General features: G+C 45.2%; 2 protein-coding genes across 2 annotated transcripts in view; one reads left to right on the forward strand and one right to left on the reverse strand.

The window, feature by feature from the left end:
* LOC108799698 overlaps positions 1-2,295 on the reverse strand; it is an 8,297-nt gene extending 6,002 nt beyond the window's left edge. Inside the window, 1 exon segment of the mRNA XM_018571597.1 lies at positions 612-2,295. Coding sequence (XP_018427099.1) covers positions 612-2,254 — 1,643 coding nt within the window. The 5' untranslated portion in view covers positions 2,255-2,295.
* Positions 2,296-4,254: 1,959 nt separating this feature from the next.
* LOC108799699 (olfactory receptor 1G1-like) overlaps positions 4,255-12,698 on the forward strand; it is a 12,679-nt gene continuing 4,235 nt past the window's right edge. Inside the window, exon 1 of the mRNA XM_018571598.1 lies at positions 4,255-4,321. Coding sequence (XP_018427100.1) covers positions 4,255-4,321 — 67 coding nt within the window. The remainder of the gene's footprint in view (positions 4,322-12,698) is intronic.

The following is a 12,698-nucleotide window of genomic DNA, read 5'->3' on the forward strand; positions in this document are numbered from 1 at the left end:
GTCTCGTAGCTCTGGTCCTCCATACCCCTAATTAGTTTGGTTGCCCTTCGCTGGACTTTTTCCAACTCAAGGACATCTTTTCTTAGTACTGGTGACCAGAACTGGACCGCGTACTCCAGATGAGGTCGAACCAATGATCTATAAAGTGGCAAAATTATAGACTTGTCCCTGCAATACATCCCCTTTTTAATACAGGACAAGACCCTGCTAGCTTTGTTTACAGCAGCCTGGCACTGCAAACTACCTTTCAGTTTGTGGTCTACAATGACCCCCAAATCCTTCTCCATTTCTGACTTCCCCAGCGGCATACCCATAATTGTATAACCCATTTGTTTATTTTTAATTCCAAAGTGCATTACTTTGCATTTATCGACATTAAACCTCATCTGCCACATTAATGCCCACTCCCCTATGTCCTGCATATTTGTTGCTAGTCAGTGACCCACGAGGTAGGGAAGAGAAGTTGAGGATGAAGATGACACCCGCAAAGCCTGCTGATTTATAAATCAGTAATGCAATTTCCTTTCCACTGCTTCCTCCTATTGGCTGAATATTCCACCAATCAGATTCTCCGCCCTGTGATGTCACCAGTCTCTGGGCAGATCTCTCACATCTGATGCCCCCCAGATATCTTTATACAAGTTCTGTATACACCTAACCCGGCATGGAGGGGCTCAGTGAAGGTGGTGGTGAAGGTGTGGAGGTGTCGGAAATGGTCACACAAATCATAAAAGGAGATCCGTCCGGCCTCATAATCCAGGTAGATCCTGACTCTGTTACTGGAGTCCTTGCCGGGTAATAGGATCTTCTTACTGTCATGTATCACTGAGTAATGGATACCGCCCCCGCACCCCACCCACCTCCCCAAACTCCAGGACTTCTTATTATCTCCAATCGCTGACTGATCTCCTCTCCTCTCCATACTGGGGTAACACATCCCGACTCTCCAGGACTCTGACCCCCCGACATCCACTTCCCAGTAATGTCGCCCTGAGGAGAAACTCTGACTGCTCAACACCTGAGGATAATACTGAAATCTCTCTTGAGTTTTTGGACGATTCTGATTTGATGACGAGGATGCAGTTTTCCTGTCATGTGATATCTGTAGAAGATTACTAGCTGTGCTCACATCCAGTAATATGTCTTCAGTTTCCTGTATATAGAAGAATACATTTATCCCTGTTATTATATCAGATAACATGTGCAATGTGTGTGAGATTCCAGCCACATCCAGACCCCGTCCATCATTGAGGAGTCTATCATGTCTCTCTCTGTCCTCATCATCTCCCTCCCCAGTATGACACAAGTCCCCTGTGTCTGATTCCTGTAAGACAGTCAGTGGGTCCGTCATGCTACACAGCTCCTCAATGTGACGCATCTTCCTGGACAGCTCGTCCTTCTTTATTTCCAGTTTCCGGATCATCTCCGACACGCGGAGGGAGATCCGCTTTTCCTCCTCGGAGGTCTCACTCAGGACTCTCTTCTCCAGGTTCTCCAGATGTCTCCTGAGCTCTCTGAACAGGGCAGTGACTCCCACTGTGTCACCGGCCGCTTTTCCTTATACTTTCCTCTTGTGTTCCTTCAGACTCTGGACTCTTTCCTCCATCTCCTCTTTCTCTGTCAACAGTTTCTGGAGAACATTTCTTAGTGTCTCCTTCTTCTTCTCAGAGGCCTCATCCAGTGACTCCATCTCATGTCCTTTATGTCCTCCAATCAGACAACAGGACACACAGATACAGGCAGAGTCCTCAGTACAGTAATACTTCAGTAGTTCCTTATGGACGGAGCATTTCCTGTTCTGCGGGGAAGTGGTGAGGTCACATAAGACGTGTTCTGGTGACTTGCTGTGGACTCTCAGGTGGTTGTCACACAGAGAAGCTTCACAATGCAGACAGGACTTCACAGCAGGTACAGGAGCGTGAATACAATAAGTACAGAAGACTCCGGACTCCTCCTGATCTGGCTGAGCAGACAGGAAATTCTCCACTATGTTACGCAGTGTTATGTTCCTGTGCAGTGCAGGCCGCTTCTGGAACTTCTCTCTGCATTCAGGACAGGAATAACCTCCAGACGCCTCCTGTGTATCCAGCACACGACCAATACAGTCCCGGCAGAAATTGTGTCCACATTTCAGGGTTACAGGATCTGTATAGTTGCTCAGACAGACGGAACATTCCAGCTCCTTCCTCAGATCAGCAGACGCCATCGCTGGCAGCAGAAGAGAGAAGTGAAAGTGAAAGTCTCTGACACTCATTAACCAGTGTGACCGATTCTGTACATTCCTACACAGGGCGAGGCTGAGACTCGTATTCATAGGAATCCTTATACAGAGGACACAGATAATACATGGGAGGATTCCTGACAACCATCTCCATACCTGGGTGTGGTGAAGGAGGTCCTTGCAGTTCTGAGCAGCCCTTGCCATTATGTATACTCCACCTCATCACGTATACTCTACCCCATCACATATACTCCACCTCATCACGTATACTCTACCCCATCACGTATACTCTACCCCATCACGTATACTCTACCCCATTTACCTCCCCCCATCCCTTACATTTCCCCATCATTTCCAGTCCTCCACCACCTACATTCCTCCCCATCAAATGTAAAAAGGTCTTCCAAAGGAAATGCTGCTAGCTGAGTAGACAAACTCTTCCAGAACAGAGGAAACAGCATATAAAAAAATGAAACAAATTCCAGATTTTTTCCATAACAAACTGGTCCATACAACCTTCCGCTTCATTCATCTAAGGTCCTAGACCCTCTCTACCACAATGCTGTTCGTCCACTCACCCTGCTGGTTATATACACACCTGCGTGGACTGTTCCTAAGTTCTGTCAGAGCTCTCAACCCAGATCATGAGCATACTATTTTCTTAAAGCTTGCACAGATTGGGTAATTGCCTAAGGTTTTGGGTATCACATTTAATGATATTACATGTGCTATGCTGCAGATATGTTATGTTGCATTATATGAACACAGGAAGGTTGGGTGTCCACTGATATCATTCTGCAGTAATGGTGACATCCATGTTTCTTGATGTTGTTTGGTGGTATTGTTCTTTCATCTGACCTTTCTGACTCCTAGATCATTTCTGATGGAAAAATTAATATAACCTCCGGCTTTGTTCTTCTGTGCTTCTCAGACCCTCAACCATGCTGCTCTCTTCTCCACTGTTCTGGGTATATACACACTTATACGGTCTGCCAACTTCTACTAAGTTCTATTACACTTTCTCAGTGGCTGCATATGTGAATGTACTTTTTCTTAGGCAACCTGTCAGCAGTGGACATCTCCTTCTCCTCTTCATGGAGAACACTCATTCTCCTTCCTTGGCTGTTGCCTACAGATCTTCTTCTAATGTTCTTCTTTGGGTTTCTGGAGTTCACTAGCATTTTTCTTTCTCCAGTCATGGCTTTTGAATGAAGTTTGGCTGTGTGTATCCCCTTACGTTACACATCATTCAGGAATGATAACATTATGGTCATGGTCAGGCTCTCATCCTGAATGCCTATTTTTACAGCCTAAGGAACCAAGATGTGAAAAAGTAAGTAAATTCATCATGAAATGTTTTTCTTACACTAAACTAATGATTTTGGAGAAACGTATGCAGGTGCAATGGTGTTCTGCATTCTATATTCACCCACCGGATGCCAAGTGCTGACTCATGCCCACCAGTGCTATCATCTTAAAATGTCTCAAAGGATTTCACATACAGGGCTGCAGCTGTGCCTAAGCACAAAACACATCAGCATCCCTCAGCCATTGGTTGGGTATTGAATCCACTGCATGGTGAACAGCCCTCCACATTCGCTCTCTTTAAAGCAAGGGTTTTTTTTTTTTTTAAATCTTCCTTGTATGTGTTTGTTGTTTAAAACTGACAATAGATGAAATCATGTCACGGACACTGATGCCGAGATTTTCCTTTATATTAATATTAGTGGTGGACGTTGGCAGAGAAAGGAGGAAAGGAGGTGACGTTCACCCGGCAGGATGAGGTATGCCGCTGGGTCTCCTCCTCTCTCCTGACACTGTCGGGCTCTCAGTCTATGACCGAGTGCCCGTCTTTTTTACAGGGGGTGATACCAAAATGACTGTCAGTCATTTTGGTGTCTCCCCTCCAATGGTGTCAACCGGGTGCGGGCTGCAGCCCCCACACTACACTTGTGAGTGTGGGCCTGGTGATTTCACTCATTACGACAAGGGTACTAAATAATAAGGCCAAGTCTTGCATATTAAGCAGCACCATGACCCAGCACGTCCACCCAACAGAAACAGATTTGGGGAAATTTGTGCAGGACATTTCAAAAGGAAGTAAGTGTCTTGATTTATATGCATCTATCAGGTTCTCTTAACCATTCCTTCACAGTGGGAGGAGTAGCAAAGACCCATTCTATGGCCAACATCCAGCGAGCATCTCTGAATCGGTGCGGACCCTGTCCTTCCTTCTGGAGGGGGGCTACTTTTGTTCCCCATGGTCCCTATGTGTGTGTTGTAAAGTAGTCACCGCTCCAAGCTCACTCCCCCAATGGACTACAATGTTAATACAAATTGGTAAACGAAACGTAACATTGTAGTCCATCCCGGGGGTGAGCTTTATCAATTTTGGCTGCAAAAGTGGAAATACACTTTAGGCATGCAAAAGATTTGTTCCCTGAAACAGGAGTGGAAGCACCCTGGATGACTTTGTGTAGAGTTGCTCCCAGACAGCTATATGTTTGAGTTGTGCAGCAATGAAATAGAGCTATGGGTTTGGAGCTAGAAGAAAACCTGAGGCTTTGGGGTATTGGAGTACCTCCAGTCTAATTCTAGGCAATGTCCTTTTCCACACAAGATCCCTGAAAATCCCACCGATAGATAACCTGCAGCAGGAATTGCATTTTTTTCATTTACTGCAGATAGTAAGGATAAGTGGGGTATAATCGTGGAGTGTAGTAGAAATACACTGAGTGGCCAGATTATTATGACCACCCCATCAGTACTTCGTTGGGCCACCATGCCTGAAGAAAAGAAATGGGTTGGCCAAAAGGGTTAGCCACACCAAGAGGTCACTTAATGGGACGGGACAGACAAGGTATATATGAAATGCGTTTCATTGTTCAAAAATATCAAAATGATCGAAATATTTAGTAAAGAGACCACCGTCCATTACTTACCAGTAGATTAAAATACACACATTGTCTGCAGACTTCAAGACATACATAGACAGCATGGATCAGCCACATAAAATTAATTATAATTCATATGCGGGGATGTAACGGATACCCAGTATAACTGCACAATTGAAATCATAAACTAACTCAGATTAATGAGTATAGCGCAACAAAATGAGCAGCAGACAATGCAGCCAGTTAGTTGTGTTGAATCGAATGATTGATAAACACTTGTGATGAGTATACTGTGGCTATTATAATTTAAGTTGATTTGTGTCTGCGGACTCCACTCACTGTGTTTTTTTTCGTTTCTCAGTATCAAAGACCAATTACCGTGTTTCCCCGAAAATAAGACACTGTCTTCTATTTTTTTTGGCTCAAAAAAACACTCTAGGTCTTATTTTCGGGGGAAGGTCTTATTTTTTTTTTAATGTACAACAATCCACACTTATTCATGTACAAAAATATGGTGATCAGGGCAATCGGGCGCCTTACCTTCCCAAGAACAATTTGCTAACCAATCGTTGGCCAGAATGAGCGAAGCGCACTTTCACTATGGATTCCTCACAGGCGGAGTGCATTTGGTATCACTTCGCCTGTGACAGGAGCCTGCGCTATAGAGGAGGCATCGGCTTATGCGGCTCTGCTCCCTCCGCTGCCGCCTCACTTCCTCTAGCGCTGGCTTCGTTGGTACCGCTGATTCTTTCCCGCCTCTCCCGCGGCTCTTCAAGTTCCCCCTTATGCCACCACCGACCATGGGAATGGTCACAACTAGGTCTTATTTTCGGGGTATCTCTTATATTTTAGCAATTCCCAAAAATAGTACTAGGTCTTATTTCCGGGGCAGGACTTATTTTTGGGGAAACAGGGTAGGATAGTTCTTTGGTATATGGTCTGGTTAGGCAGAATGATTGTAATTAGATCGGCAAGTGTATCCTTTGTAGTTAACTTGTATCACTTGTGTGGAAACACACTTGGGGCTTGTTGATTTGGAAATAGTCTCTGCTGTTCAAAATTCAGATAGTAAGAGGTATTTCTTATACTTTAAATCGTTGTGTCATTCAGTGATAATGAACCAGATACTGAGGTTATATTTAGTGACAGGTGCATCCAGGATTCCAGTGATTTTTAAGAGGAAGTCATTACTCACATGAGTTGTTTTGTATCCGAAGTGGCGTTGGATTCCTTTGTGGATGTGATCACATCTTATTCACTTGTTAGGAAATCACTTTTTTTGTTGCAGTCACTCCTGGTCAGGTTAGGTCTTTAGCGGTGTATCCAAGTATGGGTAATCCGTTGTTCATTTACGATATCATTGCGATATTTTCTCAAGCATCGAAAGTATCGTGGTCATCCAGCCTTACGCTCACACAGCGTCAAACCCGCGTCTACGCGTTTCGCCCCTCCCACTACTGGGCTTTGTCAGGACGTGAGGGGGAGATATGTGAGGTAAGGAAGTGAGGGGGAGATATGTGGGTAACCCATATATGGTCATCTCGCACCTGAAGCGTATCAGCCCTTCAGGTTGTTAATGGGTTGAGATTAGCTTGGCGTCAATGAAGCCCGGACATTCTTTCATTTAAAAAAAAAGGGGGAGAAGAGGGAGAGTTCTCACATGATTTGCATCGCTATTTTTCTCTGCACATTTGAAAAACGGGGGAACTATTGACGAAAATAAGATCATAGATTGAGGACACATTTTCAAAGGAATACTCCTAAATTCAGTTCATTATTAAGACCTTGTGGAATCATAGGGCCCACTCTATAGATCCACATTTTCTCTTTTTGCAACAGGATCCTATCAAAGTCACCTTGACGAGGGGAAAGGTTCAGGGCATATATAGCTTTAACCTTTAGACCTTCTGATGATCCATTATGAAATTCTGTAAAATGTGTAGCCAGTGGACTTTCACTGTTTTTTTTCTTGATGTTCCCTGATGTGTTCACTGATGCGAATCCGCATTTGGAGTTTAGTCTTGCCTACATAGAATTTGTGACAGGGACATTCAAGTTGGTAAATGATCCTGCTAGAGCCACAGTTGACAAATTGAACAATATTAACTACTTTGTTACGTTCAGAATTTGAAAAGACTCAGGTTTTATCTACCGGCAGGCACATGGGGCATTTACCACACGGGAACATGCCCACCGGTCTATTACCATTCAGGAAGGTAATTCTCTGGGAATTGGGTTTATATTCTGAATGGACAAGAACATCCCTCAAATTCTGTGATCGGCGGGCTGTAAGGAGAGGTCTAGGACCAACAATCTCAGATAGTGTGGGGCATAAATCAAAGATGTGCCAGTGTTTCGTTAGGATTCTTCTAAGTCTCTCCCATCCAGAGCCATACTTAGTGATCATCCTTACGTGGTTAGTTTTTTTGGGGGGTATTTTACTGTTAGTGGCTGTGTCCCCCTTCCCCTATAAGAGTTGGGTTCTGGTTTTTTCTTTTACTTTGGTTTTGCTTTTCTTTAAAGGAGAACTATGGGGTTAAGGCTTTTCCCCATAGTTCTCCTTAGGGTAACGGGAGGACACAAACTAGCATCCTCCCGTCACTGTAAGCTCAGTATATCGCGAGCTGCAGTTCGCGGTATACTGAGACGCCACAGTATACTACAAGCTACAGCTCGTGGTATACTGAGACGCCGCAGCTGAAGCGGATCCCGACAATTATGTCTGGATCCGCCCAGCTGTGTGACTGACAGCTGGCTCTGCCTATCTAGAGGCAGAGCCAGCTGTACCCGCCCCCTCCCCCATCTGATCCGCCAGACAGCGCTGGCGGATCGGAGCGAGGAGGGGGGTATCCAGCCCCTCCCCTGTCACGGCAGAGAGCCGTGACAGGATCGAGAGGTGAGCGAACGCCGGTATCTGTTCGCCCAGCTGTCACTCACGCAGCTGGGCGGATCCCGGCATAATTGTCGGGATCCGCTTCAGCTGCGGCGTCTCAGTATACCGCTGGCTGTAGCTTGCGGTATACTGAGCTTAGGGTGACGGGAGGACGCTAGTTTGTGTCCTCCCGTTACCCTAAGGAGAACTATGGGGAAAAGCCTTAACCCCATAGTTCTCCTTTAAATGCCACCTCATCATGTCTCAGAACATTGTCTATTAGGCTCCTCCTCTCTATAGCAGGACAACTTCCTCTAGTCAGGTATGTGTTCCGTGTTCCTCACCTTAGAAGCCAGACTGCTGCACTCACCCATGTCTTTGTACATTGTTCACCAGGTCCCTCCTCTGAGAAGCCAGGATGTCACTTTCAACCATGTTTCTGTTCGTTGTCCATCAGGCCCTCCTCTCAGGTACCAGACTACTGCCTCCACCCATGCTTCCGTTCATTGCCCTAGTCTTAGGAACCAGAGCACTGCCTCTACCCATGTCTCTGTACATTGTCCGTCAGGCCCCTCCACCCATGTCACTGTATATTGTCCTCTCAAAAGCAAGAATCTTCCTCTAGTCATGTCTGTGTATGCATTCTGTCATATTAGTCCCCTTAGAAGCCAAAGTGCTACCCCTGCCCGTGTCTTTGTACATTGTTCATCAGGTCCCTTCTCGAAGGAGCCAGAATGTCACCTCCACCTATGTATCTGTACATTTTCCATTAGGCTCTCCTCTCAGGAACCAGGCCACTACCACTACCCATGTCTCTGTGCATTGTCCACCAGGCCCTCCTCTCAGACACCAGACCACTACCTTTAGCCATGTCTCAGTGCATTGTCCACCAGACCCTCCTTTCAGGAACCAGTCCACTACCATTACCCATGTCTCTATGCATTGTACATCAGACCCTACTCTCAGGAACCAGATCACTACCTTTACCCATGTCTCTATGCATTGTCCACTAGACCCTCCTCTCAGGAACCAGACCACTACCTTTACCCATGTCTCTGTGCATTGTCCACCAGACCCTCCTTTCAGGAACCAGACCATCATCTCCACCCATTTCTCTATGCGTTGCCCTTCCAGTTGGTACACTGTGTGTTATTACCTGTAATATTTAAGTTTACCAATGTATCCTTTTTGTTCTGCCAGGTCTAAATACCAAGGCCTGGAGTTATATTTGTGACCATTATGTAAAGGACAATTCATCCTGACTCTCTGTTTTACCCTCTGGTCCTATGTACAGTACATCCTATGGCAGATACATGATACAAGACAAACCTCTTGCATAAAACCTGTCTTGAGAGAAATATGTGAGCTGAACTCCTTCTGAACATGCCATCTGCCTGACCATTTAATGCCTGCAGTGGTCACTGTCAGGAAACAAGTATAGATTCTTGACACACACACAGAGACTCCACTTACTGCATGTGACCCTTACTGATTTCATAATAGCAGGGGCAGCTTTCATACACTGTATGGCCAAAAGTGACAATAGTAATTAGGACAAAGAGGTTGAAGCTCCCTAGCGAGGATAAAGGCAGCTATCAAAACGTGAGAGGGTCGCTAACCCTTCACCACTATCCAAAACTGAAAACACTCACATGAACCTTTCATACACTTTAAATTAGAATCATTGGCTGATTTAGATTTCTTTTCTGCTTTGTTTTATAAGCACCCTTCTTACTATTCCCTATAGACGGGGGCATCCCGAGGCCGGGTGACACCCAGAGCAGAGACCTGGGGACACCCCACCGTGACTTCATCTTGCGCATGCGCGGCCATCTTATTGACGCCTGCTGGCATCCATCTTGGTGATGGGCGCTGGCAGAGGGAGGAGTGGACGTTCATCTGGCGGGATGAGGTATGCTGCCGGGTCCCCTCCTCTCTCCTGCAACTGTCAGGCTCTCGGTCAATGACTGAATGCCCGACTTTTCAGAGGGGTGACACCAAAATGACTGTCAGTCATTTTGGTGTCACCCCTCCAATGGGGGCACCCAGGTGCGGGTGGCACCCCCCTTGTGACGCCACTGGTCATATGTACACAAAATAGTTACATAGTAGCACAGTGTTACCATATAGACAGGCAAGTAACTACAGGTCGTGGGGCTCATAGCAAAATTTTGATGGGGCCCCCCTGGCAACCTCCGTATCTTGCATACATAAAGTATGTCTAAAGCTGGCCATACACTGATCTATTTTTCTCATTTAACCCGCGGGCTGAATGAGAAATATAGAGCAGATTCCTCCATCAACACTTAGGGGTGTGTCGATCAAAGAAACCCCGCTGTTTGTACTGTATTTTGACAGCGGCCTCTGGCTGCCAGCTCCTATCATGCGAAAATATTCCGGCCAGCTCCTACGATCAGCTGAATGAAGAATGCCGACCGAAAGGGTGCCGTCAGCTGTGCGAATTTTGACCAGTTCCTTAAAAGCCGGCCAAAATTTGCACAGTATATGGGCACCTTACTGTGACACCACTGCCTATAGCAGTGGTTCTCAACCTTTCTAGGGCCGGGACCCATTGGTAACATTTGCCAAGTTGTGGTGACCCCCAACCGAGCTCTGGACTCCAGAATTAGTAAGGCGCTGGACTTGGGACTAAAAATAGAAGCACACTCACAAGAATACAAGCCCTCCCCAGCTCCTGCTACCTGCTTGCCTGCTCTGTCTCCATGCGGCCTTCTCCGCCCCAGCACTGCTAAGACGCCCGCCTCCAGCAGAGCCCGCATTGTATGGGAGGCAGGAGGACAGCAGCTGCTGTGAATAGAAAAGCCCTGCTGTACACACGCCCCGGCCACTAGATGTCGCTGCAGCGGCCAGGGAGTGTGTATAGCGGCACTTTTATATTCACCGCCTCTGCTGTCCTCCCGCTGACTGACACTGCTGCGCTAGGAGGAGGCTGAGGGGCCTCTCACCTAGCGCAGCAGAAGTGGATGTTGCGACCCCTTCAACAGTGAGTTGCGACCCACTTTTGGGTCGCGACCCACAGGTTGAGAACCTCTGGCCTATAGAGTGCCATATTATGAACACATTTATTTGTATAAAGAAAAAGCAAGCTTTGATGTATTTCAGGAAAATGAGATCACTGTTATTATTAGCGTTAATAACAATCTAAACTGTAGCAAAACCACAAGAGAATTCTGAAAATATAATGAATGAAGAAATATAACATTCCCTGGTGACAGGCAGCTCTCTGAAAAAAAAAAAAGAAGCCGTACATTATATAAGGGGAGATCCCTATGGCTGGTAGAATTATTTATTCTTTAAAATTGGGTAAGTGACATGTGGAACCCAATATGAGTTTACAAACGTATAGATTCATTAATGGAGTAAATAGGAGGCCCCCCCAGTGAGAAGGTAAAGACTCCGGTGCCTTACACCAACAGAAAGGGCTGCACAGACGGGAAGACAGACACCACTGCTATGTCAAAAGACTGAAAATGTATACAAGTTATTGTTTGACAATTTTATGGAACATTTATGGAAGCCTCAGTTTTACCGATGTTCTGCTGGGCCTGTTGGAAAATGCAAAGCATGTGTTTTATATTTTAATTAGTATAATTCTATAATCTGGTACATAATTCTGTCTTGTGTCTGTGAAGGTTCTCATTCATCCAGGTCATGGTATATCTGTGTTTAAACCGAATTAACAGCGCTAGTAGGTGAATCAAATTACCATATAATCGTGTTTGTGGACTATAAGTCATAAAAAGGCCACATGAATGCAAGTACCGTTAATCAATGAAAAACACGGCACTGTACTAGTAAATGAACATGTGTACGGTTAGGGGGTGACTTTTAAACAAGTGTTTCTAGGTGTCTCAGTGTGTAAAAATAAAGTGAATAAATCTACACAAATTGAAAAAGTCCTTCACTTTTTTACACCTACATGTGCATGGATAACATTAGGTGACAAATCATATACTTGAAAAAATTCTGGTGAGTAAACAGAAGTATAAACGAAAATAATTATGAATGACAATTAATTGTGCTGACAAACGATGAATATAAACAGCTACAGTCTCTGAAGTATACAGCTCAGCTTCAAAGCCAAGTAGCAGAGCCTTCCAATGTTCGGTAGAGTGGTGCTTCCCTGGGGTTTGTATTAAGATCAATACATCCCCCTAATAGAGTGCGTACTCACCACAAACTTTCGGCTGTAACAGACAGCCCCAAACATTTTGTCTGATGGGACACCGTTACTGCGGCGTCTTTCGTATCTCGTGCTTTACCATCAGTCCTCAGTGTAAAGTATTCCCACAGTCATGCAAAGAAAAATTATTTCATCTGGTAATAGTTCCAGAAATAGATTATTTAAAATTTAAAAAATCAAACGTGTTTCGTATGGTAGACCCACCCCTACGTATCGTCACCACTGACGTCCTCAGGGGAATCTGTAAAGAATAAGTCAAGGCAACTGTGCTTTCTGTATTTTTCTTGAAGACGTTTCACTGGGCATCCGACCAGCTTTCTCAATTCAGAATGACTTGTACAAAAAAATTATCTGGGAATAAATATGGTGAATTTCGGTCCAATCCACATAATCTGTTAGTGGCAGCCGGGTGTTGATTGCATTTGCATAATTGGAGTCTAGGAGGTGTTATTAACCTGCCCAGAGAGATGTGTTAAAAAAGCATTGTATGTGGCAGACGATAGATGT

Source organism: Nanorana parkeri, unplaced genomic scaffold (assembly GCF_000935625.1).
Source record: "Nanorana parkeri isolate BGI_ZX_2015 unplaced genomic scaffold, ASM93562v1 scaffold1791, whole genome shotgun sequence".
NCBI classification, from domain to species: Eukaryota; Metazoa; Chordata; class Amphibia; order Anura; family Dicroglossidae; genus Nanorana; species Nanorana parkeri.